Source organism: Fistularia commersonii, chromosome 16 (genome assembly GCF_037954325.1).
Source record: "Fistularia commersonii isolate RoL2024-O1a breed Wild chromosome 16, RoL_Fcom_v1.0, whole genome shotgun sequence".
In the NCBI taxonomy this organism is placed as follows: Eukaryota; Metazoa; Chordata; class Actinopteri; order Syngnathiformes; family Fistulariidae; genus Fistularia; species Fistularia commersonii.
This window is the reverse complement of record NC_141299.1, coordinates 9,228,900-9,255,008: the sequence shown is the minus strand read 5'-3', so window position 1 is coordinate 9,255,008 and position 26,109 is coordinate 9,228,900. Positions and strand designations below refer to the sequence as shown.

At 39.7% G+C, this 26,109-nt stretch overlaps 2 protein-coding genes across 4 annotated transcripts; one reads left to right on the top strand and one right to left on the bottom strand.

The window, feature by feature from the left end:
• The first annotated feature begins 286 nt into the window (after positions 1-286).
• Positions 287-12,487, top strand: erich3 (glutamate-rich 3). Its single transcript, XM_086162225.1, has 14 exons — positions 287-415; positions 1,578-1,671; positions 2,432-2,557; positions 2,655-2,726; positions 3,236-3,352; positions 4,674-4,832; positions 5,090-5,287; positions 5,842-6,019; positions 6,196-6,382; positions 6,893-7,125; positions 7,206-7,349; positions 7,538-7,888; positions 8,395-8,508; positions 8,615-12,487. The coding sequence occupies exons 1-14, from the start codon at positions 396-398 to the stop codon at positions 11,797-11,799; spliced, it is 5,178 nt and encodes a 1,725-aa protein (XP_086018351.1). The 5' UTR covers positions 287-395; the 3' UTR covers positions 11,800-12,487.
• Positions 12,488-12,635: 148 nt separating this feature from the next.
• On the bottom strand, positions 12,636-25,431 carry tnni3k (TNNI3 interacting kinase). 3 transcript variants are annotated; one of them, XM_086161506.1, is made up of 25 exons: positions 25,297-25,431; positions 24,889-24,997; positions 24,677-24,762; positions 23,062-23,159; positions 22,706-22,816; positions 22,516-22,614; positions 22,259-22,397; positions 21,887-22,031; positions 21,696-21,800; positions 21,488-21,582; positions 21,237-21,386; positions 21,089-21,172; positions 20,954-21,010; positions 20,172-20,264; positions 20,011-20,068; positions 19,728-19,922; positions 18,912-19,016; positions 18,769-18,821; positions 17,657-17,709; positions 16,934-17,066; positions 16,478-16,587; positions 15,154-15,213; positions 14,900-15,069; positions 13,298-13,377; positions 12,636-12,993 (listed from the first exon to the last, which is right to left on the bottom strand). In XM_086161506.1, the coding sequence occupies exons 1-25, from the start codon at positions 25,334-25,336 to the stop codon at positions 12,911-12,913; spliced, it is 2,511 nt and encodes an 836-aa protein (XP_086017632.1). In that variant the 5' UTR covers positions 25,337-25,431; the 3' UTR covers positions 12,636-12,910. The 3 variants fall into 3 exon arrangements, with proteins under 3 accessions (XP_086017632.1, XP_086017631.1, XP_086017633.1); XM_086161505.1 differs by having other exon boundaries at positions 20,954-21,172; XM_086161507.1 differs by having other exon boundaries at positions 20,954-21,172; positions 24,889-25,036; positions 25,297-25,412.
• Between the last annotated feature and the right edge of the window lie 678 nt (positions 25,432-26,109).

The window sequence follows — 26,109 nt, the reverse complement described above, 5'->3', positions numbered from 1 at the left end:
CTTGGAGGAATAAGGTATTTAAAAATCATAATTTTCTTAGCAAAAGATGAGAATGTTTTAAAAATCTGCATTAAAGCTGTAAATAATATTAGAAACAGGTAGTTGAGTGTGTGCTTTATCTTGGTTTGATGTTAGTGGGACTGTGTAAGTGGAAACCAGCCTCGCTGGCAGCATTGTCACGTGATCTCCCATGGCAACCAGTGAGTGTCATCAGTTCCGCTCTGGGAGAAGTGCTGCTTCAGTCTGGATCAGCAAAAAATTTCCTGCTCCAAAAGTCTGCGGGATCATTTGCCTTCACGGCGGTCGGGGTCATTATCCGAAGGAAGCAGCTGAGTCCCCAGCCTTCTTCTTCTGAAACATTGGCAGGACTTTGAAAGGAAAGGAAGCTGAAAATCATGAGTCACCTCAGCCTGGGGTACGAGTAATTTGATGTTTTACATTATTCAGTGGAGATGAGTTAAATCCAAGTTTTCAATTTAAAATTGGTTCTTTTCATTTGTTGATTTTCTTCCAGGACAGTATTCTAGTTACGTTCTTGAGGATACAATTTGTATTAGTATTACAGGCTTGTAGAGTGATTGTTTTAGGAAAAATAACAAAACAAAAAAAAACATTTAGTCGACATTAGAATTAATATTACAGATTCCTGTCCATAGAAAAAGTGATATATTGCACTCATACAATTTTTGCTATGAAAAATTTGATAGTCTTTTTTTGCATCTTACCTTTTTGTGCAAAGTATAATCTGAGAGTTTTAGAGGGGGTAAAAGTATGTCTTTAAATTCTAAAATTAATTGTAGCAATCACAAACAGCCTGAAACCCGACTAATGGCTGCCCAGTTTTACCCAAAAAATGTAGTAATTTTGCAAACATTTCCCTCAAAAGGATTTAAAACAGATCCAGCTAATCAACACAAATCGGCAGGTGAAACTCTGCTTTTACTGAAATTGCTTCCACCAATATGCTACAATGTCTGGATGTCACTTTAGCATGTGACAACAAATCATGAGGCAACACTTCATCCCTATTTACTGATAATGGCTCAGAGAGAAATATGCAAACATAGATGATTTCCTTTCAGACATGCAGGCCAGGAGAACACTTGGAAACAGACAGGGTTAAGTGCCATCACTTCTAATACCTGCGTGTAATCAGATAGCTGTAACTGATCTGATAGTTCTAAGATCGTGTTGTCGCCAACACAAATGTTGGTGGAAATCAAAATCTGTGCTGGAAATATATTCCTTGGAAGAAGACTGAACTTCAAAAGATGATGAGGAGAGTAGTACAGCCCAAGTTGTTTATCCTGATATCTATAAGATGCTGAATATCAAGGAGCTTATTATTCTGGGATTCATAATGTGGTTCTTGCTGTGGACGTGTAAATCTTACTTATTTGTACATTATTCTTATTTATTTGTGCATTATTACGCCGGCTTTCTGCAATCTCCATGCATGCCTTATATAGCTCCCTCCAAAACTCAAAGCATTATGGGGAGCGTAGTTTGGTTTTTTTTCAATGCTCACACACAAACAGTTCTAAACATGTTTTTTATGTGTTTCTTCTCTCTTGCAGACTTATATCTGCCTACAACAGCCTCACTGACAAACACCTCGCCGGATACTTCAGCAACATTCGGATCAGGACACACCTTCAGAGAGCAGGACTGGTGCGTCAACATGACAGGATCCTCATGATCATGTCTTCAGTGGCTTGAATGGAGAAATGTATATCTTATAGTTGAATTGTTGGTTCTAAAGGCTGAGTCTTACTTCTTTTTGCAGCATATAAGTAGCATATAAGTATGAACTGATTAGATGCTGTATTCATAGGTTGAAGTAGCCATGGAAATGACGATGTAGAGACTAGGAACTGTGCTGTTTAATTGCATGTTGAGAGGATTCAACGTTTAATACTCAATGTTCTGAGTACCATACTCCCTGGGCGTGATAAAAAATTAAATTTAATTTGTTCGAATAAAAGGGGTCTTAATAAGCTGAATTAAGAGACATCGAGATCAGTATTAAAATGGTAATTTTTCGGCACGAATCCAAAAACTTTTTTAAAAATTCACCACTGAGGCACTCTAGGCATAAGGCATATCTGTTCCATTTGAAATGGACTCTCTTGCAGCATTTTACAGCCAATAACAAATATATATATCAACCAAAAAAATATATCAACAAAAATATAGATAGATACACTTAAAATATTACCAAATATGCCCTTACTTGGGTACCATGGGTATAGGTGTTGTGCCCCACTCTTCAGAAAAATAATTCATCTTTTTTTATATATATCTATATGAATATGCTAGATATCCAGTATGCTAGTTTGATCACAGACTAAAGAATTAACCTTCTTCTGGGTCAGGCAGTTATTTTTCTGAGTAACACAATGCAAAACCCTCAGAGTATTATTGCTACCAGATTACCAGGAGTGGACGTATTGTCTCGGACAAAGAGTACAGACATAAGCTGATCCAGCGAGCCCACCAGAGACATGTCAGAGAGTGCTTGGCCCAGGCTATTTTCCAAAAGGTGCTGGAAATGGAGGTGGGAGGAACACTGTGTCGCAGGCACAAAACACTGTCAACTTCTTCCCCCTTGCATAAGAAATTATGCTAATTTGTTCTGTGCTCCTCCTTCACAGCGTATCCATCAAATAGAGATTAAAAGAAAGCTGGAGCAGTTTGCAAAGAGGGAGCGAGTGCACAAGATCAAGGTGCATCATTTATATTTAAATACTAGACGCCTCCATGTTTTTCCAAATTGATGACTCTTGAGCGAGAGGGGACAAACAAGGTTCATGACATCTGCTATTTCAGGGTTGCATTTACACTTCTACTGTAATTTAAATTTAACACATGTCATTTGGGGAATCTTAAGTGTAATTACAGATGATAAATAATTGGACAGTGAAGACAATACATTTATGATATATGAGGTAGGATATTACATCCCAGCTTTTTTGTAATCAAAATGTTTGATTTTTTTGTTTAGGTTTTAGCTGGAAAACTGGCCCAAATATAAGTGCCACTTTTAAATTGTCACAGATATAATCAATTGAAAGTACCTAGTTGATGCTAAAGGATTTGGGACAGAATGTAAAGTAGCTGCGGAAACCTTTGGAGGTTTTGCCAGTATAAAAGCTGGTACAACATATAACTATGTTTCTATGTTATTAAAGTTACATCTTAATTTCAATTTATATTGTGTGGTGTTGTATTGAAGTTGGAGCGTACAAAAAGATGCTATGACGACATCCATATTCTGTCCCCGCGCCCGCCCACTGGGGTCCGAAAGCAGCACTCTGGGCCCGAGGCAGACCACTCTGAATCCTCGGAGTCTGTGAGTCCCAACATATTACTTTTTTTCTTTCTTCACCTGTGATAATCACATCTCCCAAAATACAAAAACAACTATAAACTGATGGCCGGTTTTCTTGATCTACTTTCTTTGATTATCCTATCAAATCAAACAATCAGGTTTACGACCTAATGTTTTAGAGCTTTGGCTCAGGCAGTGAGAAGAGAAATACACATTTATATTAAAATTTTATGCAAATATAAAACATGAGATTAACATGAATGATAAAATGAAGTTCCACATTAAATCAATGCATTTTCATTTCTGAAGGTTCATGTTCAAATACGGAAATCTGACATTATTTAAGATAAGATAAAAACTTTATTGATCCCTATTGGGGAAAATTGAGATCCAATAAGATCCAATAATCCAATAAGGTTCAATTTGCATCGATATACAGAGCAATAATCTGGTCTGGTAATTGGGTATTTTGGATGTTTTCTGCTCAGTAGTTTGAAAGAGGATGTGTTGTGGAAGCAGAGCCGTGTTTTTTTTCCTCTGATATTATTAAATTTGACATTTCAAATACGTTGGCATTTTGGTTCTGTGTGACATGAAACCACTGCAAGCAGCTGCTTAGCACAGCGGGAAAAGCTAGAGGAGTGAGTCCAAAGGTTAAAACCCACCTGCTCCACCACCAAGATGCTCTGACTACTAATAAATTATAGTTTTATTCAGCCTGAGACAGATCTGTGAAAAAAAACTTCTGTTTTAAATAAGGGCTTTATGTCTGGCTACTTCAAGGATTCTCCAGTGGTTCTTATAATTCCTTACATTTTTTCTCAAATTTCTGCCCCGATCGTAGATCGAGTTACAAAGGAGATTCAGTGTTGACAGGTTTTTTTAGTAAGAAACTCAATTTCCTTAACTCAACTCATTTTCATCACATTTTCTTGAAAATATCCAGAGCCAAATAATTAAAACATATGTGAAATGATACTAATAGATAGATAAAATAGTATTTGGACAGGTAGATCTTTGTTAGATGTTTTGCCTTTGCATTTATAAACGTTGTCTTCTTAATTCAGTGATTTTGCCTCATGGAACACATTTATGACCTGAAGGTGTCAGGGAAAAGGTGTTTAATCTTCATTTGACCGTCATCTCATTTTCAGCTATAGATAATGCCCATAACAGATTTCAACATTTTTCCCCTTCTTCTTTTCCTTTCAGCTGTTTTGCACATGTATTTCTCAGCAAACCCACTGAACTATCAAACAATTTCTATGATAGATCATTTTGTGAATGTAATTACCAGAATACTGAGCATCTGTACACTGTACATCTGTCACGTGTGCTGCAGCCAGGCTCATCTCGACCCAACACAGCCCCTGGAAAGATGCAGCGGCCAATGCGTTTGAAGCCAATACACACTAACGTCACCGGAGCATTTCTCAGACGCAGCTCCCCTCACAGACTCCACGAGTCGTCCAATGGGAACAGCCAGCCATTCAACTGCACTGTGAGGCAGAGACAAGCGTTCATGTACCCACACATGAAGCAGCTTTTCATTTCTACACAAAACTCACTTGGACACAAAGATATTTTGCATTATACAAATAGCCAGCTGTAATATAAAATGGATTTTATGAGTTGGCACATCACATATCCACTATTTATAGACTAAGAATGCAGTAAAAAGCAGCATTGTCATTGCGTTGCCACAACAACACACTGTGAAATACTTTCACAGTGTAACTTCGTTAAATTCCCTCCCAGATGGAGAAGGAGCCCCGGAGACGTTTTACTACGCGGGGCGCCACCTACGGCATCTCGCCTTACTGCCTCCCAGTCATCAACAGCTTCGTAACGCCGGTCCCTCCAGCCACAAAGAGGGCAGAGAGGGGAGAGAAGGCCACTCTCTGCACCACACTCAGGGGCCGCAGGCTGCGCCCCACCGCCTCCGACTTGAATGAGGTCCATCACCTCACTTTTTCCCAATAATAGAACATGAAATAACATTAACCTTGCCACATGTGGAATGCGTTATCATTTTTAATAACTCTAAATACTCAAGGTTAGTTGGTGTGAGAGAGGAGGATACAGAGAATAGGGTTAGATGGAGAAAGTTGACTCGCTGTGGCGACCCCTGACGGGAAAAGCCGAAAGAAGAAGAAGAAGAACTAGTTAGACACAGAAAGAATATTGTTGAATCATATTTAAGTGTGTTTAAGGCTGTAAACATCCATTGTAAATTGAATTCTAAACCCAACTAAAAAAATGACATACAACAAAGTAAAATACTTCCAAAGTGTACAGATTATTTTACCAAAAAAGAAAAGAATGTCAAATAGGTAACAATTACATGAATGAGGTTCGAGCTTTCATATTTGACTTGATAAGTGAATTGTCAGATGTAGATGTGTAGAGGGTTCAGTCCCGGGCAATAGCAGTTGAAGCATGAAAATGTGGCTAAATCCAAATACAATGTTAGATACTATCCCTCAACAATTCTGCCTCATTTCAATCAGCCGCCTGTCCTGAGAAGCTCTACGTACCAGAGCAGAGTGCGTGTCACTATGGTCTACTTTGGAAAAACAGTGCATCTGTCCCACGATCTGACTGACATGAGGGACGAAGTCAAAGTGTTCCAGCAACACTGTGGAGGGGAAAACCTTTGTGTGTACAAGGGCAGGCTTCACGAGGGAGGTCAGTGTCATGTTTTCATTACTTTGTCGATAAGTGAGCATTTATTTCATGAGTTTTGGTGTCTTTTGTGCAGTTTATACTTGAATACCTATGTGAGGATGTGTATAGACCAGAGCTCACAGATTTGATGAAACACTCTTATAGGCTGCTGCCCAAATTCTCCTCTGCCTACACAGAGATGTTCCGGTTCATTTCGAGGCGACACGGAGGTTTCCCATTCAGCTTGACTTTCTTCTTGAACGGGCTGCAAGTTCAGCGGCTGAGCTCCTGCTGCGAGTTCAAACACAGGAAAGGCTCCAGACTGGGGGGCCGACATGGACACTTTGGCTTCACCAGCATGGAGGACGCCTCACCGTGCTACAAGTAAAACTCCCTAGTGTATCAAACCAAGCAATACATCAGTAGGTTATGAGACTATAGAGAACATAAAAGATCGTCATTATAGTTGTAAATAAAACAGTAATGCATTTGGTCAGTTGTTTTACAAGAATACATTAGCATTTAAGGGAATAGGAGTGATTTGCTTTGATGTAACATGATTAGCTACATAAATAAAATGAAACTCTTCCAATTTGTAGACTGAACCAAACAACTGGACACATTTCCTGGTTTGAAGAGGGAAAACAATTCCTGAAGTGCTGGAGCTTTGCAGTCTTTTTAATGACCAGCAGGAGGAGACTCTAGTTTTTTAACACTGTATGAAAGCAAATAAAAAATGACCCTAATTCCTACATTGTTTATTCAATCAGTATTGCTACTTTTAAATCTTATTCTTTTCAGCAAACACTTGAAATCAATCAGAGCACCTTGTTTCCTTTTATGGTCTGGAGACATTAGAGGGGCCTTGCTGTTACAAACTATACTTTTTTTCAGGTGTATCATTGCATTGGGTTTGGACAAAAAGCCAACTCCTCCACCAAAGAGGGTTAAAGGGGATAGAGGAGAAGAAGAGACAGTCCACAGCCCACAGGATGCTTCTAGAATGGAGACAGAGATGACTGGGGTGGACGATGCATCGCCCTCAGAAGGTGAAACCAGCTACCCACCTGACACAGAGACTCCACCACAAGAAGGAACTGCACCCAAAGAAAACAAACTCCAAGATGGTATCCTGAATATCCAATACAGATATTTATTTTCACAACATTTTGCCCCCTTGAATTTTTCTGCATGTCTTGCTTGCCAGATTATGACGAGGACTTTGAAGCAGATGATGAGGGGGCTGCAGATGATGCCGAGCCACCGGAAAAGACCTCATTATTTCCATCCTGTGAAACTGAAAAGGTTGAAGGGCGAGGCATCTCTGAGTCTGATGATAACAAGGAGGATTGTGCGTCAATCTTCTTAACTTTATCTTTCTAATAAAAGTAAATCAAAGATGCAGGGAATGTTAGGTGCAGTAATGAATTCTTCAGCCGCTTTCATTTTAGCAAAATTCTTTGAACAATTAAAGTCTTAAAGATAAAGATAAAGTGTTTTGGCTTGCAAAATGTGAAGTGCTCTACCTGCTTTGCACAGGTGACTTAAAGCCTTGTTCAAGCTCCAGTTCCAGTAGCAGGGACAGCGAAGAGAGCGACACAGAAGCCGACCAAGAGTCTAGAGAAGATGAAGAACAACCCGAAAAGGCCATTCAAGAGGGAACAGCTGATCAGCTGGAGGAAATTGAAGAACTTAAACTAGATGACACTGCTGGCGCTGTGACAGAAAATGCTGTCATTGTTGACTCGGATCAGCAGGACAGCGCTGCAGCGAGCACAGTCATCGAGGTCGCCAACACCAGCGCGCCCTCTGGGAACGAGAGCAAACAGGCCGAGGACGCCCCGGGAGACAAAGGGGATGAGTGCCAACGGGAGGAAGAGCAGGAGAGGAGTGAGTATTCAACAACAAGTCAAACTAAGCAGCTTCTACCTCAGCCCAAAACATACATCATCAGTCCATATGAATATGAAATATGCATTCAAAGGTGTCTAGATCAACACCCGCAATTGTTGTAGCTTTTTCCCTCCCCTTTGTACCTTTGTTTCAACTTAACTAATCAAACTTTTGATACAGGCCATGTTTAAAAATGTGATTTTATTTTTCAATTTGCTTTCCACAGTTTCACTTTAAAAAAACATGCCAGTTAATCTAGATTTTGTTTTATAAGAAATGTCATGCATGTATATTACTATTTTGGACCTTACTCTGTTCTCTGGTGTTCGCACCTCGAAATAACGAAGATGTTTCGTACACTTTGTTCCACAAGTCTCATGATTCAAATACTAATAGTTACACTGATTCCATTACCTCTCTGATCAAAATATGCTGTGCTTTGTGCTGTACTTGTGGAAATTTGAAATTAGATAATTTCATTTGCCATTCCTCTCTCTCTCAAGCTAAATTTGTGCAGGAGATGCTGGCAGAGGCCATGCAAAAAGGGACCTTGTGCAGCTCTGAGCCAGAACTGAGTGACACAAGTACTGAGGTGGAAGAGGAGTCCACAAGTAAAGGTTATCAACAGAAAAAAAATGTCGCCATTAGATATTGCTGCTTATATAGTCAAGCATGAATGTTGCTGGAAAGTAATCCAAACCAATCTCCAATTCATGTTTGCAGATGCAGCACCAGACGTGCAGGAAGACGATAATACAGATGGACTGAAAGAACTGAAGGATGAGACTGAAGAAAAGTCTCATGAGAACCCCATGGATGCAACAGTAAAAGAAGAGGACAAAGACACAGCAGAGCAGGATGAATCACAGGGCGCAAGTGCAGGACCGGATCCTCAATCCGTGGATAAAATGGATGAAGATGACAAGACTGCGAAGCTTCAAGAGGTTGCTGCCAAAGCCACAGATGCTGAGTCTGCAGAGAAAGATGAAGAAAGTGAGGCGCAAACAGCAGAGGAGGGTAACACACAGGCAGTTCAAGGAGCAGAAAGTTTTGAAAAAGATGAATCATCACTATCAGAGTTGAAGAAAAAGTCAGATGAGGCAGCAGAGCTGGATAATGCAGAGGCGATGACACCGTGCCAGACATTGGAGATGAGAGACGAGCTCTCAGAGGAGAGAGAGGCCCTCAGCTGTGAAGAGACACTTGTAACTGGCACAGAGAGACAGAGCGAGGATGTCAAAGACATGGCTACAGGAGCGGAGACAGAAGTTAAAGCAGGGAATTCAGGCGGCTGGTTCGAGGGGAGCGGAGACAACGCGCTTCTTCATAAGCCAACAGAAGACAATGAGATGGACGACAGAAAGGATGAGAGCGGTAGAAATGTAGAGGAGAGGGAAACGGGCGAAACTGTAATAGCGGAGGCTGGCGGGGGCGACGGTGGGAAGCAGGTGTGTGAGAGGGGGGAGAAAACAACAAACATACCGGAAAAGAAGACCTGTGAAGGGGACGGTAAAGAAGATGAAACACAAACAGATCCAGGGCAGACGTCGTGTGAGAATACCGAGGAGAAAGAAAAACATGAAACAGAAATTGATGAAAAGCAGATGTGTGATGTTGCAGCAGAAACAGAGGGATGTCAGGGCACAGACAACATGATAGACAAGGAGAAATGTGAGGGGGCAAGTAAAGCTGAAGAGGAGCAAACAAATACAGAGGAAATACGAGATAAAACGAATGAGGGAAAGGAAATGGTTGAAACCGATGAAGCGGACGGAGATATGAATGGTGAATCTAAAGCAGAGGAAATAATAAATATTGAGGAAAACATTACAGAGGGAAGTCAAGACAACACAAACAGAGAAGATGTGGAACAAACTAAAATTGCAAATAAAGAGGTGGTAGATGAAAACATGGAGAAAGGTGAGGGGAACAGTGTGGATGGTGTTGGGATTAATAATGACAGGGGAGAATCTGGAGAAATTAATAAAACAAACATGGATTCGGTTAATAAAAAGGGTGACGAAGCAGAGGAAACAAAGAAATGTGAGAATGACAATGAAGCAGAGGAAAAAGAAAGTGTAATGGAGGAGGAGATAGGAAAAACATCAAATAAAGATTTAAACAAAGATGAAATGGGGATATTAAATACAAATATTGAGTCACAGGATCTCAGGGACCATGAAGGAGCAAATGCAGATCTGGAGGGTAAAATAACCCAAGTGGCTTTCAATAAAGTTATAGAGTCTGAAAACATGTTTAAAGAAAGTGACCAAAAAAGTGACAATGGTGAAAGGTGTGGCATCAATCCTGAGAGTGGAGAAAGTAAAACACATGACAGGAAGGTGGAAGATGAGGCCGGTGATGGTGAAGTTACAGAACCAACTTATGAGAAGAGAAACACAGAGCTGTCTGAAGAAAATGAAAGTGCCGCTGAGCAAAAAGAGGGAGCTGAGTTTGAAGATATGGCTGAAAAACGTGTGGATGGCAGCACTGAACAGGCTCCTGTCGCTGAGCCAGTGGAAAGTGATGCAGCAGAAGGGGAAGGCACAACGGGAAAAGAAAACAGATCTGAAATAAAGGACTTCGAACAGGACGAGTCAGGAACAGACACAAAAGACGAACCTAACTCTGATGACCGAAATACATACAGAAATCAAAGTAAGCACGAGAAAAGGGAAGAAGAAAATATCCATCGAGCAATTGTTTCTGAAGTGGCAGAGAAACTTACCTCTTTAGATGATTTGGCTCACAGATCAGACAATGAAGAGGTGGGAAAACACTCTAATGAAGCTGCTGCTGGTGCAGCCATTCACGAAGCAATAGGAGACAAAGCAGCAGAGATGGAGGAGGCAAGAAAGGCCTTGGAAGAAGGAGTGAGTGTTCTCCTCAAGCCTCGAGCACCTCTTAAATTCAGAGATGAGGAGAATGCAGAAGAGGCGATACAAAAAGATACTACTGCAACCTTAGAGGAAGAAAACAGCGCCGACTTAGTCACAAACTGGGTGACCATGCATCAGGCGTCCAAGTATTTTGAGACGTTTGTTGAACCTTTGGAAGACTTGAGAGATTCAATTTCAGACGCTCAAGCCCCAAAGACAGGAGAGACGCCATCTCAAGAGCTGCTCAGATCAGCCAGTCCTTTCGAAATGATGAGGATGTTTGGCAGAGGAGGCTCTGATGAGGAAAAAGAAAGTAAAAGCATTGTGGATGCCGCAGAGTCGGACGCTGTGACAGTCACTGGAGATGAACCATGTGAGAGGGAGCCCGGGAAAGATCTGCTGCAGGTCAAAGAGGTGAAACACTTCATACCAAACACAGAGAAGGAGCTCGATCCAATAACTAATCTGAGAAAGGAGTACACAGCATTAGAAGAAATAACAGGAAATACTGCATCTTTCACAAAGCCCGCTTATAAGGTCGAACCTGCTGGGGAGAAAATTAATTTAACTGATATTTTCAAAATGGAAATACAGAGCAATGTCGGCACAAATCAAGGGGAAGCAAAGGGCAAACCTGAGAGTGCAACAGGGAACCAATCAGAGGACAGATCAGACAGGCATGACGAAAAAGCACCAGGTGAAGAGAAAGAAGACGTGTCCTTACCTACTACTAATGAGATCAAACATTCAGACGATTCAGCTGGAGTGAATATCAATGAATGGATGTCCACAGAAAGGAAAGATGAAAAAGGTCAAGAAGTAACACAAGTAAATGACTTGACAAAATCCAAGTCAGACGTTGGAAGCCAGGAGGACCTTCACAGCAGAGAGACGAAACCCAAGCCATCAGACGGGAGCACCAGCGGGGACAGAAGAGACGCGCTGATCCACGACATCAAGCACAGTCTCAGTAAGGACCGGCTGAGCAACTTCCCTGTGGATGAATCACTGTTTGGTCGCAGTTCATGAGAGGGAATGCCAGAGAGGCACTGTGGGAATGTTTTGCTTGACCAAGATGTCAAATCCTTGTAATGGATTTGAGAAGTATAATACAAACACATACAGCTCAGATAGCTGCTTTGAAGAGTCAATCAATTTAGTTTCAGAAAGTGGGGACACGCAAGTGTCTTAAGGTTTCTATTTGAAACTTGGCTTCAATCACCCCCACAGACACGCACGCACACATACAAACAGATAAAGTTTTCCACTCTGCCAACATATTTAAAAAGGCCATCACTCTAACTTGGTGCTGTTGGTCGTGAGAGGTATCAAATACAGTCGCTATCACCTCAAATTGATCCCTTTCCTCATACACTCATATCATTAGAGAATTCACATCTGATTAATACAGCTTAATTCGGACCAGACGGGGTTCCGAATAAATGTCTAGTTGCAACAGTTTCCGTCAAAACCTGTAGTCAATCAAGAAACTATTGCAACTGAATAAATGAATTAGTCATCATCTAGGATTGGACATGTGATATATTTGTTTTTGGGAAATTTCAAATGTAGAAATTAACTTGTGACATTAGTGTTTCCAAACCTTTTTTCCTTTTTCAAGAAAAATATGTTTAGCAACTATTTGTATTGTCTTTTCATCTGATGGCTTTTATGAATGGTTGTAAAGCCTCATCTTTTTATTTGATATCTGTCAGTGACTGGATGCACATTTAAATTGGTTAAATAATAAACTGAAATGTTAAATGGAACTGATTGCTTCTTGTCAGCCAAAAATTTTGTGAAATAAAAGATGTGTTCATCAAAAATCAAAGTCATTGGAAATGAGTCACCAGATTGAAGGTGGAATATCAGATTTATAGAAACCATATCATATTTACAAGATCTTAATGTCCTGGCTGAAAATTTCACAGATTTTACATTTTGTCGGTAATAAGGTAAAATAAAACAAGACACATCAGGAAGTAAATTATAAAATTAAAGCACCACTCAAAAGCTACTAGTACTAATATTCAATGTAGCCAACATCCATTTCACTGCATGAATACAGTATATACAGCTTTGTCAAAAGTAAAGTATCAACCCTTCAATCCCTTCAAGCTCACTGGAACCTCATGTAGAGTTAGTTACTGTCTTCAAAGCTGCCACCACTGCTGCTGAAGGAGGAGCAGAACCGCATGGTGCTCATGGGATCAGACACGTAGCCTTAAAAAAGATTAAAAGTAACAGATTATTACTAAGTGATCGACGAAACTAAGAATGACATAATTGGTTATTTACATTTGAAATAGCAGCTCAGTATGATGCATATTAATTGCTGTGTCAATTGAAGTCTATAGTGTCAAATATTAAATGCCTAAAACATATGTTATGACATTTAACAGGTGCATTTAACTTAAAATGAAAAAAAGTCTTGAAATGCAAATAAAAATGTTTAAGATGATTGCAAGAATATCACTATCAAAAATGTATCCAGTCTCCCCAGTACGTAATGAGAATGCAGACAAACCGTTGCGATCAATTGGTGAAAACTGCATGTTTCTTCTGAGTTCCTCTAGTGAAAGCCCCCCAGAAGCCCGCCGTCGCTCACTGAAAATTACAAAATAAAAGAAACAAAAATTAAGATTAAAAAAATAAATTAAAAAAAACAAGTAAATACACTGTGACTGATGTCCTTATGCTGATATTAAAGAATGTTTAAATCATACAAGAGCTAAAGAATTAAAGATACTAAAATGTACATTCTATTTATATGTCTTTCAGTTTTACTTATTTGAAATGGTCGTGTTTAATATTATATCTCTTATCACTATATTCCAAAAGACCCTACAAGATGTCTCTGGCAACAGAAATCATTTTGCTGAATTTGATTGTCCTAGAAGTCAATGGCAACATAATCACGCTGGTAATAAAATGTGTTTACATGGTGTCAGTTCGAGGATCCAAATTAGTTTTAACAAAAGTCACGCAACCTCAAAACAATATATCACTAACTTATTGACATTTCAGCACCATGTTTTTTTATATCCAACTTTGCCCTTCAACATTGGTCCAAGAGAAAATCCTCAAGCTGAAATTGCATTATGGATCTTGGGTGTTGAATCTCAGAACCCAAATGAGCCCTTGTGTTGGGACTTTTTTCCCAGTAAGTGAGAAGGATTCACTGTAGTCACGTACAACTTAAAATTTGTTGATAAAGAATGACACAAACACACACACACACACACACACACACACACACACACACACACACACACACACACACACACACACACAAAAGGGGCACCAAACATCTTTCAGAGCACCAAGAACTTCCTCCACAGTCAAAACTGGCATCCACCTTTGTAGCTTTTGTTTCTTTTGTGTCCTCTGGTTTCTAAGCTACCCAAATGACCACTGCTGTTGCAATGATCTTAACTGGTCTGCACCTCACTGACAATTGTTTGCAGGACACTTTGTATAAACTCCATCCAAATGAGAACAAGTCCAGACATGACTGTCGTACTTCAGACCCAATCCTCTGTGGAAAGCATTGTAGGAAGAAAGCCCAGACTGTTTAAGTTGCCTTGATCAGGTGAAGGATTTTCAACCGCTAACTAAAACGAAAATTTACAACAAGTTAGTTTAGGATATGTATTGGTAAAAACTGTCTGCTGAAATTGCTAGCATGTCAGATGGTTATAATATTTTATTTTCCTTAAACACAATGTTTCAGGCAAAGAAAGGCAGGTGTCAATTTCCTGATCTAAAAATATAAAAGGGACTTTATCTATTATTATTATTATTATGGTCACTGTCTTGCTTACTTTCCAAAAAAGGGTAGTCATATATGGTCTTGTAGTCTCTTGCTCCAAGGGACCACTACCATTTATATCCAACTATGGTCTGGCATCAATTCTTTATTTTTTTGTTGTTGTTGTTTTTACTACTTTCCTTGTGTTTCAATCTTTATTGTACAATTGTTTTGTAGAATTCATCCAGATCCGTCTAAATCAAAATGCTTTGTATGGATATGAAGTCAACTAGAGAGAGCCGTAGCCTATAGCCAGGAAAATGTGAATCTCATCCCATTGATGTAAGTAATTCTCACCTTCTCAACCTTCAGTCTCACCTCTGAGTCCAGAAAGCATAGGCTCGAGTGTTTAGTGCATACTCAAGCTCAAATCTGGAGCGAAGGGCAGCCACGTGACTTCGGCCCGGTCCTCCTCGTCCATGCAGACAGTCTGATGAGGAGGAAGGTGACAGGGAGCCGCTGCTGTTACTGGAGGCTGGGGACATTAACTGCGTAGCACACAAAAACAAATCAGTTAGAAAATAAATCAAAAACTGAAACCATAATTATCAACATGTAAAGACAGCAGCTACCTCGATGTTGCCCAAACATTCCTCAAGGCTGGCAACCACTTCAGAGAACTCGGGCCTGTCCTGGGAGGTGAGAAGTAAATTTGAAATGTCTGCTTCAGTGCTAAAAGTATATATCCAGGACACATTACCACACACCATTATGCACACACAGTCCTTTATGTTCATTTTAGTTCAGCCCCATGTGAAGCAAAGGTGATCTTTACATCAGAAGCCACTGTCAGACCATTTGCCCTGTCTGTGATGAAACAAGCTCTTAAATAGTGTAAAATCATCTAACAGTGGCTGATATGTCTGTGTGGACACTGCTTTCAATAAATGGCCCTAAATCAATACAGACACAGGAAATTTAGAACATTCAAGATAAACCATCATGACTGTTGGGCAGTTTCACAAATATGTATTCAACCAATAAAGACACAGCAATAAGTGAAAAATTTCTTCTACTTTTTTTTACAAGGCTTAGAATAAAAAGGGTAAATCTAGCCAGCTACATTAATAGTCAAAATGTTGAAACCACATAATTTTTTAAGCAATCGTGAATAGTCTGCTTTGTGAATTGTTGAATACATTATGTGGTCTGTGTCAAAAGGCCAAATAATTGTGAAAAATACATATCATCAAGTATTTACTGGTTCATCACCTCATCTCTGCATCAGTGTCATGCTATAGAGACTATTAGTTTTTACATTTATGAAAATGATATACACAGCTTTTAAATGTAGAGCTAACACAAATGGTATTTGGTGAGAGGTATTTGCAGGCAAAACCTTGTCTACCCATCATAATCACAGCAGTTTAAAATGAAAATTTTAACAAGGCGGGACTTGGATGAAAAGATTGCAGAGGGAGGTGTTTCCATCAGCATTTGACAGCTCCAACTTGCAAACAGGAAGTGATATACCACAGGGAGAGAGAGAAAGGTGCACCAACATGCCCTGTTGTGTAAGAATGTTATTGAGGCAAAGAAGAAAACAAACTAAGGCAATCATGAACATCACAGGAAGGAGGGTGTCAACGTTATGTGTCTCACTGGATTTGCACAGACATGCAAAAATGTATTATCAAGAGATGCAACCCTTTCCTTGGTTACGACTGCATTGGTTACGGTTGGTTGTTAGAGTTGAAATCATTTTGTGACATTAAAATCAAATATTTGAACGATCCCAGTTTGGGCACGCAAAGTTTGGATGAAGAAATAGTGGAAACAAACCAGGTTAAATAATTTGTGCGGCGTAGTATGTGAGAGTTGATTTTTAAAAGGGGTGCTGTGGAAAATCATGGTTCACAATTAGCATCGTAGGAGGTGAAATTAGGTTTTTTTTACCTCTGGACAGGCGTTCCAGCCTCTGATCAAAAGTGCCGAGATGGGTTTAGGTATGGAGTAGCCAACAGGAGGCCGGATGTGATGGTAGGCCATGTCTGCGGCTGCAGCCGCTGAGGAGACAAAAATACAATGCTTATGTTGAATTGTTAAAAAATATGTTTTATACAGCTGCTCGTTAGACTGATGTTACACTGTTAAATAAAGATGTAAAGAATTAAAATTAGAATGAATTGTGTCTGTTGGCCAATCTTATTCGCACTTGTTTCCTGTCCACCCTCTATAACTCCAGGAGTAACAATGAGAAAAAAAGTGTATATTTATAGTGAAGGCTCCTGAGTCTTTCAAATCTTTGTATATCCATTCTCATATGGATAGTCAAAAAGAGTCTTTCACAGATTGTTTAAAACTTGCAACAGCCAGTTCAGGCAGTTTGTGAACAAACTGAGAGAAAAATACCAGGTTTTAAGTGAGCAAATGGAATTTCTCCAGTGAGCAGCTCCCACAGACAGAGGGCGTAGCTAAACATGTCCGCCTTCACAGAGTAGCGGGTGCACTGGGTGAAGACCTCTGGAGCCATCCAGCGCAGGTTCTACAAATGAATAAAAACACATGCACTTGCATGGAAAAGTACTGAAAGCATCTGCCATGTTTTGAGCTTTGGTTTGCAGATTCATATTTGCATTACACCATGGTAATTTATGATATTAGGTATCAGCTTCATAAAGATGCGCGCACGCACACACACACACACACACACACACACACACACACACACACACACACACACACACACACACACACACACACACACACACACACACACAAGCCCAATTACTGACATAAACAGGGCAGCAAGAGCCACTAGTTCCTCCCAGCAGGCAGTTCTCAAGAGATGTAACACACTAAACACCAAACTGCAGGCCAAGCACTCTGAGCAGTGATGAATCAGCACATTCAGACAAGACTTGCATGATGGCAGTTTTCTTATTTAGTGGGTAATTGGTAGAAGAGGCTCTGGGATTCTCATGAAAAGGCAAGAAATACTTGATCCAAATTGGATTTTTCTTAAATAGGTGCAACAAGTGGTGCAAGTGTCTGCCATGAGGCAATGCAGATTGCTACATAAAGTTTGTGTTATATGTCAAGATGGCCAAAATCCAAACATGAGATGACACTGACCCCTGGTTGCTTGGTCATGTTATCTTCATCCACAGACTGTAGAAATCTGGATTCTACAGAGACATACAAGAACAGATGTGTTTCATTCCATCAAGCTGTATTTATCAATGAATGGTCCAGTCAGCTTACAGTCAGTTTTACACAATAAAGTTTGTTATACCATAATAATAATATGCCATAATTAAGTCAAATTTTAGATACAATTTAGACAATTTTGCCCTTCCTTATAGTTATTTTTTTAGTTTAATATGTCTTAGGCAGCATGGTGGCACCTCTCAGCAAAAATGTTCCTGGTTTGATTCTGACAGGGAGCCCTCCCGTGGAGTTTGTTTGTTCGCCCTGCATGGGTTTTTTCCAGCTTCTCCAGTTTCCTCCCATGGTCCAAAGTCATTCAATAGGTTATTCGGAGACTCTAAATTGCCAAGATTTGTTAATGAAGGAGCAAAGAGTTGTATGTCTCTATATTTAGCCCTCTAGTTGACTGGTGACCCGTCCAGCATGAACCCTGCTCCCATCCAGTGGCAGCTATAATAGGCTCCAGCCCTGACCCCTGCCCCTTTGTAACCCCGAATGCTGGGTCAGCGGTATATATAATGACTGGGTGACTGAATTTCTCATTGCCACCTTTCATCACTGTATTGTTGTTGCATGCTAAAAAATGTATGCTGTGGTCTTTACCTGGATATTTAAAAACATAAAGCAAAATCTGACAACAGTTTTATCGCAAGTTTTGAAAGTGAGTGTATAGCTAACACAGTTATTAGTAAACCCTGGAAAGTCAACATGAACAGATCTTAACTACTCCCAATGCTCGCCAACATATACAAATTGATCATCATATGTAACAAAGCTATTTATGGGCTCAAACTCATGCTGTCTTAACTAGCTCAAAAATGCTCTGCTTAATTTGGTTGGCCAATACTTTTGCACAGGTAGTACCGGCTTGGCATTAGCTAAACAATAATAATTGTTTCAGGTTGTATTGATCAAAGAATGAACAGGCCAAAATCTACAAAATCATTTGGAGAGATGTGACTTGTTACTGTGTAATACCTGGTACGTGCAGCTGTTATTTACTTTCAACTCGTCAGAGAAAATAAGATCCATCTTACCTCCAAAATCGGCCACCACAGCGTGTCCATCTTCATAAAGTAGAATATTGTGGCTAGAAGGCGCACATGTATTATTTGCAATAACATGAGCTATTTCTACCCCAATATAGTCCCACCACCTGTATTATTAGTCTGGCAAATACCTGTTGAGGTCCCTATGGATGATAGGCTGGGTGAGGTTGTGCAGGTACTCCATTCCCTTGGCCACATCGATGGCAATGATGAGCTTGGACTGCAGATCAATAAGCCTGTCCATTGACACATCATTAAAGCAGCAGCCACTTAGTGTAAAATCAATGGTCCTTGCCAATCACACACAGCACTTTGCATAGATCAATAGGAGAGTCTATAAAGACAGCGCCTGAGCACACAGTTAGCAGAACACTTAATCTGGATCAATGATGAGCCCTGATAAGGTGGGAAGCAAACACTTTAGGGGGATAATGCGACCTGACTTCTCTGCTGTGCAACATGTACCTCTTTCAAGTAATATCCTCTCTTTTTAGATTCTGTCAGTCGAAATGGCTCCATTTTGGTTCATTGGTTTCCATTGGTTACCATACACACACACACACACACACACAGACACACACACACAGACACACACACACACACACACACACACACAGGACTGTCTCAGAAAATTTGAATATTGTGATACAGCTCTTTATCTTCTGTAATGCAATTACAAAAACAAAAATGTCACACATTCTGGATTCCTTACAAATCAACTGAAATATTGCAAGCGTTTTATTATTCTAATATTGCTGATTATGGCTTACATCTTAAGAAAACTCAAAAATCCCATCTCAAAATATTAGAATATCATGAAAAGGTTTTTTTTTTTTTTTTTTTAACTGCATTACAGAAGATAGAGAACTTTATCACAATATTCTAATTTTCTGAGACAGTACTGTACATACGTATGTGTGTGTTTGTGTGTGTGTGAACTTTCTAACCTCTTCTGTTCATGCAGCAGAGAGAACAGTGACCCTCCAGAGATATACTGGGTGACGATGGCAAACTGGCTGGGATCATCCAGACAGGCTCCCACAAACTGGATGATGCACGGATGATTCAGGCGACAGAGGATGGAAACTTCTCGACAAAACATGTCCACGTCTGACTTTGAGCAGTATGTGTTGGCTCTATAGCTGCAGAGGGGAGAGTAGATTGAGAGACTGTTATTGTCTATTTCTATCATACAGGGTTGTTTCAGGTGTGTTTTCAACAAACATTTACCGTTTTATGGCGACAATTTTGTTTCGGCATTTTCCTCTGTAAACTCTTCCAAAGGAACCTGTGTATGGAACACATTTAAAAACACATATATAACGATGATGACATTCACAGCGTAAACATCAATGGTCGAAAGTAAAACTGATGAGTCAAGATTGAATTACCTGATCCTATTATTTCATTAAACTCTAGTTCAGAGAGCTGGAGCTGGAAATGAGAGGGGAGGGTTGCTCGAAGCAGCAGAACTTCTGCTTTCTCTGAAAATAATAGTGAACACATTGAAATGACTATCCAAGTAACAGGAAGCTTTCCAGTAATTAAACACTTTTGCCACTAAGTTGTCAGCTTTTAGTCAATAAGTATTACTGAATTATACCTTGTTTCCAGGTTAATTACTGGAGACTATGATTAGATTTCAATTTTGATTACAAAATTATTCAAAATCTTCCGCTAAAATATACTTTTAATGACCACCATATAATGTACAGAACCATGGAGCAAATGTCTGAACAAAATTAGAAGGGCATTTAGTCATTAGAGACTAATTTAAATTCTGTTATTAGTTGCAGTTCAAGTACTGATATATTTTCAGATGAAAAGGCCAATGATGTTTGAGTAGCTAAGATTGTTCTTCGTAAATAATACTGTTAATGACCTGCCTATGCTTAAAAGAAAGGCAGCTGATTTTTAAATTTCAGTCAGTCATACTGCCCCATGAAAAGATCCATTTGCAAAATCATCCATATTAAAAAGTGAGAGGGATTTAAATATGGGCATCCTCAGTTATTACTGTCAAGTCTGTCATTCATACCGCCTGGGATGCAAATAGTTGGTTCTATGAGCTGCTGTTCAGTTCATCCCCATGCAACAAACAAGGTTTGTGTGATCATGTCGGCTGCAATGTGAGATTTGTGGAAATCTGCTCTGCCTCACTCCACCTCAGTACCTTTAGTCATGCTTTTGATCTTTCCCAGAGGAGACGGGACAGAAACATAGGAGCCATCTGGAGGAGAGTTGACATATTCAGGCATTTCAGTATGGAAACATGTTTCCAGATAATAAGTTTTAAGAGGGGACTCACCGCCTCCTGGCTGGGAGTACTCATTGCAGGGAGAGTCATCTGGACGCTTGTAGTGTTTCAGCAATGTGACAATGGCATCATGACCTGAACAGGAAAAACACTGTGATTGATTGTGATTGTTCTTTTTCTTGTTGTCGAACAAACAGACCTTTTTCATAAGCCCACTTCAGGCACGTCTGCTCGTCCTTCTCCCCGCTGGACCTGCTGGGATCACAGGCAACCAGGTTCATGTCTGCACCGCTGTCAAGGAGGAACTGGACCAGGCGAATGTGGCCATGAAAACAGGCGCTGTGCAGGGCTGCAGTCACAGCAGACAGCAAATTATTAAAATCCAAAATGATTATTTGCATTATTTAAACAAAGGAGTTGTGCTTGTTTTGAAGGATGTAAAAAAGTCACCTGTGTGCCCATCTCTTCCCTGATGGTTGATACTCATAGCATTCTGGCTTAACAAGAACTTGACCATCTCAAAGTCTTTACCATACGTGCAGGCACTTGGAGAGATGCGTGACAAGATATATTTCTCATGAATCAGAGGTTTCTGCAAGCTAGAGTGTACATGGTTCGTTTTTTGGAAGAAAAACTGTTAAGAAAGGAAAGAAAATACCTGTGAAGCGCTGTCTCGCTGAAAATGTTCTCCTTTGAAAGACTTTCTGTGCCAGAAAGCTCGATTATCTCTTTCACTATTGCAAATTTTCCATTATAGCAGGCCCTGATGACAAACAACATTCAAAGAAACATTTCAAATCTACTTGATGTCATGGAAGAAAAGTTATGCTGACATTATGACCCATTTACAAGTGCAGGGGTGTGTCCCCGTATATATTGACGGAATGAGCCTGCACGTCGAAGTGTCCCTGAAGAAGGAAGCGCACTATCTCCACATGGCCAAAGCGGGCACAGAAGTGCAGGGGAACATGATCCTCGTTGTCCTGAACATTCACTGCAGAGGAATCAGCAGGTTAAAGGATGATAATATTGTGGTGATTACAATCAGAATCAGAATCACTTTGTTTTCTTTCTAGCAACTCTTTTCAATTTTTAAATTTGAGAGACGGCTGACATTTTCATCACTTTAATTGTGCTGTAAGTCCAAAAATCAGCAAATTACACAAAAGCTATGCAAACGGATAAATATCACTAGGCAAAAAGGGAATCTTTGATTCTTACCATTAATTTTGCCGACCTCTCCCATCAGAAGCTTAATGATGCTGAGAAAGCCCTTAGCTGCTGCCAGATGCAGTGGACGGTCACCAACCTCACCACCTGCATTCACATCCGCCCCAAACTTCAACAGCAGCTTTGCAACCTGGTAGGCCAAGATAGGAAGACAAATATTATAAATGGACTAATTACAGGTGGAGAAGGCCATTATTAAACTATATATTTTTTTTGTGTAAATGTTTCATTAATACAATCAGATTTACCTGGTCATGGCCATTGTAGGAAGCAATATGCAGCGGGGTGAAGAAAACAGCATCTTGGACATTAACACAAGCCCCATTCTGGAGAAGTATATCTACTGCCTGAAAAGAAAATCATATCTTTACAAAAATAATGAAAAGGTCTCTAGTTTTAGTAAATGTCCTCACATGTGAGGATGGGTTAATTTCTAACCTCATGATGGCCAGCTAGTGTAGCAACATGCAGGGCAGTGAGGGCACCATAGCCAATCTGCTGCACGTCTGAGCCCCCATGGAGAAGTGCCGTAACCAGTTCAGCACTATCCTGTCATGTGGAAGTAAAACGGGCTTTATGAAACTTCCAACATTATCTTCAGGAAAGTCAAGATGTCACGGTAAGTAATGATGGTTGTGCAATCAGCAGGTATTGGCTGAATCATTACACTGTGTACTTGCACTCCACCATGTGGTAAAACTACAGTTTTTCATCAGATACACAAACATGTGGCAACTAATGCATTTTTAGAATATCTAACAATTTACACATTTTTCACTCAATATTATCCTCACCTTGTAAGCAGCCAGGTGGAGTGCACTGAATCCATTCTTAGTCAGTCTAGAGGGACGCAAACCTTTATGCATTAGTGTGCGGATGTGTGTCTCGTTACCTGCACAAAGACATGGAAAATAAGGTATTTCCATAATAAAAAAAAAAATTCTTGTTCCCATTAAGAAAATAAATAACCTCACAAAACATCAATTTAGTTTTAGTAATTTTTATATTGAAATGTTAAATTGATACTTTTTCACATTCTGTTACATTTTTCCTCAGTTTACTCTTGTTTGATTTTTTTTCAAAATTAGGTGATAAAAATCCATGAATAAATAGGCTATGAACATAAAAGGCAATCAAAAATCTAAAAAAAAAAAAAGTAAAACTAGTGCAAAGAATAATTTTGAACCTTGAATGACATATTTGGGTAAACTTCATGACAAAAAAATTATTGAGCAATAACAAGAGTTCAACCCAGGTGTCTGAAAGAGAAAAATTGTTTCAGTTGGGATATACAGTGGGGAGAAGCAGTATCTTCAGAATCTTACTGAGGGAAGGAGGTTGTTGGCCAAGACTTTGTGATACATGGCCCATCTATCCTCCCCTCAAAACAAACCAGTTATCCTGCCCCTTTTGCAGAAGAGCATCCCCAAAGAATGATGTTTCCACCTCTATGCTTCATGGGTGGGATGGTGTTCTTGGGGTTGTACTCAGCCTTCATCTTCCTCCAAACACAGCAAGTGGGGTTTAGACCAAAAAGCTCATTTTGTCTCATCAGACCACATGATCTTCCATTCCTCCTCTGGATCATCCAAATGGTCATTGGCAAACTTCAGACCGGCATAGTGTGAGATCTTTCATGGAGCCCCAGACCGAGGGAGATTGACTGCCATCTTGAACTTCTTCCATTTTCTAATAATTATGCCAACAGTTTTTGCTTTCTCACTAAGCTGCTTGCCTATTCACCTGTAGCCCATCCCAGCCTTGTGCAGGTCCACAATTTTATCTCTGATGTCCTTACACAGTTCTCTGGTCTTGGCCATTGTGGAGAGGTTGGAGTTTGATAGATTGATTGTGTGGACAGGTTTCTTATACAGGTACTGAGTTCAAACTGGTGCAGTTAATAGGGGTAATGAGTTGAGAACACGAGGGCTTCTCAAAGAAGAACTAACAGCAATTCTTACTGGTTGGTCGGTGATCAAATACTTATGTCATGCAATAGAATGCAAATTAATTACTTAAATATTATACAATGTTTTTTTTAATCTGAATTTATGGTTTGGATTTCATCACTCACAGTTGAAGAGTACCTATGATTAATACAGACCTCTACATGTTTTGCAAGTGGGAACTGAAAAGTCAGCAGTGTATCAAATACTTGTTCTCCCCACTGTATGTGTGTGTAACACCAGATATTCCTTTGTTTTTGAATGCCATTCAGCCCTACACGTGTAAAATAAGCAGAATATAAACTGTTCAAGCTGCAAAGGACCCAAAGTTTTGCCTTTCATATCTATGTGCAGCGTATTTGTGAGTAGTCAAAACCAAAGGTCATTCAGCCTGTTGCACTCTATCCACCCACTCTAACATATTGTTGATGAGTTATTAATAGAGCCTGGCATTCATGCATACCTCCACACACGCAGCAGAGATGCAGCAGGGACAACCCCTTCTCCGTTCGATAGCTCAAGTTCACCTTCTGAAAAGCCTCATCACAGCTGGGCACAGAAAATAAACATTGCCTGATGGTGAACTAGATGCAATGATATATAAGGAAGCAAACTGGGCAGACTACAGGCAATACACAATATAGAATATTTGTTTATAAAGATTAAAGGTTTCACCTGAAAGCAAGTTTGAGGTCTGCAAGGTTGCTGTCTTTTAGCTGGAAGTCATCTTCCAACTTCTCGATGATGACGGAATATGACTCACCCACTTTTTTCTTCCACTCATCTTCACAAGCCCATCATGATGGTTGAACAGAATAATTCACTTCATTCAATATGAGAAAAATCAATCTGATTTAACGGACTATGAAATGGTTGAATGAGTCAGCAGAATCGGTAATCATGTCAAACAACAGCTTTTTTGCACAAGTTTAACATTTTACAAACCACTTCCGTTCAGGCACATGACTGCATATTTGAATGTTATGATTATATCGCAGTCCCCACAACTACAACCTCCACTTCTGATATGCATCATTCTTATTCCTATTCACACACACAAACACACTAACACGGTGCTATTACCTGTACACGTCTGAGATGGTCTTGATTTGTAATTTCCCATCGATAAGTTCTGTTAGTATGTCCTCTATAGATTGGTGAGCAAGCAGTTATAAGATCTCTTACAGTGCCACAATTGCATGGGTCCAGATAAAAGGGGATCATGGCTGTGGGCTAAAAATAAACACCTTTGTGTGGAATGCTTAACAACTATGACAACTGAGCTCCTGTCTGATGTCAGCAAGCGTGTTACAGTGACTGTGTGTGTGAATTGGTTTGCCTTGTGTTGTTGGGACTTGAAAAGGTTGTTTGTACTGTTTTTGTGACCAAATGATCTACATTCCAATAAGCATATCATAATAGGATAAAGATCTGATGATACATTTAAACAAGTGTTAGACAAGTAAATCAATGTATACTTGTAAACTAAACTACTGCACAGTGCACCATCTAGGGTTTATAATGAGCTGAACATGAAATAATGGTGAATGTTACTGTTATTTCCAGACCTGTTCTGTCACACTGGTTTTACAGTAGACTTCTTGTCATATAGCAAGAGCAGCATCAGGATAGAAATAATGACTCAAGACTAGCAATTACCACAATGCAAATCAGCCACTGCTGACAGAGAGCTTGTTCAGACAAGTAAAAATATCTGATATAAACTACTTAAGTGTAGTTTACTTCTGATATCAACTGAGAAGTTAAAATGACAAGATATCACTACTGCATTAAATCACAAAATTATGCTAAGACAATTCGAAACAATTTGTTTTTCTACCTTGAAAAAAATTACTTTCATTTGTTTCAACCCTGTCATAATGTGCTGGATTATAA